The 1,160-nt window shown below is 37.9% G+C and overlaps 1 protein-coding gene across 2 annotated transcripts in view; it reads left to right on the top strand.

Moving 5' to 3' along the window:
• The window catches only part of KLHL5 (kelch like family member 5), a 73,717-nt gene extending 72,557 nt beyond the window's left edge, over positions 1-1,160 (top strand). The window contains exon 12 of one of the 2 annotated variants that reach the window (XM_027768567.1): positions 960-1,160. In XM_027768567.1, the coding sequence (XP_027624368.1) occupies positions 960-1,049 (90 nt within the window). In that variant the 3' untranslated portion in view covers positions 1,050-1,160. The remainder of the gene's footprint in view (positions 1-959) is intronic. The other variant, XM_027768569.1, reaches the window with a different exon arrangement.

The raw sequence follows: 1,160 nt of genomic DNA, 5'->3' as shown, positions 1-1,160 counted from the left end.
CTCTGGGCTAATAAGATACAAGCCAGAGAGCAAAGCCACGAGGCTTGGGAAGCTGGCCTTTCCCCAGCCTGAAGGTGGTTTCGTTTGATCACATTTCTTTGCAGATAAAAAAATATATATACATTTAATTGAATTATTTGTAAATAGTTTTGTATTGCTGAGTGAATATTACTTGTATAATAGGTTTTTGCCTTAAAAATAAAGAGTAGAGTTTGGGCAGGCGCATGATGACTCGATGACTATTCAGTTATGACTGTTAATGATGACATTTTCAAGATATTACAGTTATCATGACTACATTATATTTAAAAACTTGTTAGATTATTTAATATCTATATTTCTGAACAAATTCCACTCAGAAAGGTCTATTGTCACTTTTTTTTAACATAGTAAAAACATTCTACTTGAAATTAAGAAATAGGATTCAACTAGAAATCAGGAAATGATGCAACGGTAAAACAGGACACTGTGTGAGGCAATTCCACATGAAAAGGCTCATAGTTCAAGTCCAGAGACCACTTGTCCATGGTCCAGGGTTGGCCAAAGGCTGGGAATGGATTGAGGTCAGGACAGAGTCCTGACACTCTGTCTCTGTCTCATTCATGGAAGGACTAAATAAACGATAAATAAATAAGAGAACAAATATCAAAGGAAAAAAAAATAGAGCTCAACTAAATTTTAAAAATAGTTTCCCTTAGTTGTATCTTTGTGAATCTACAAGACGTGATCAACTAAGCAGTTACTATAAAAAGATGTGGCTGGAATACATTTTCTGGAAGAAAAGAGGTCCTTGCTTACAGACAGCTGGAGTGATGAGGTTAGGGAGAAGCCGTCATTCCAAGGGCTGTCTCTATGCAGCCACAAGAAGAGCTGTGCTGTGTGAGATCTTCAGCGAGAGAAACTGCTGGGAAGTAAACTGGGCAAACACTAACCTACTTATTTGTCTGATTCTGTTTCAGAAACTCCGTAGCAAAGCTACAGAGAAGACCAAGGGGAGTGAGCTAGTCCAACAAAGAATCCCTTTATCTCTGAAACTTTCTGATCAATAAGGCATTGAGCCAAACAGTAGGGAGACTGAAATCTACAAAACTAGATCATACAACAAAGGAGGTAGAGGATGTGGGTTCCTGGAAGACACAGTCGGGATATTTCTGTATCAG

The sequence above is a fragment of the Tupaia chinensis genome, unplaced genomic scaffold, assembly GCF_000334495.1.
Source record: "Tupaia chinensis unplaced genomic scaffold, TupChi_1.0 Scaffold146907_1, whole genome shotgun sequence".
Taxonomy (NCBI): domain Eukaryota; kingdom Metazoa; phylum Chordata; class Mammalia; order Scandentia; family Tupaiidae; genus Tupaia; species Tupaia belangeri.
This window is presented reverse-complemented; position numbering and strand designations above follow the sequence as displayed.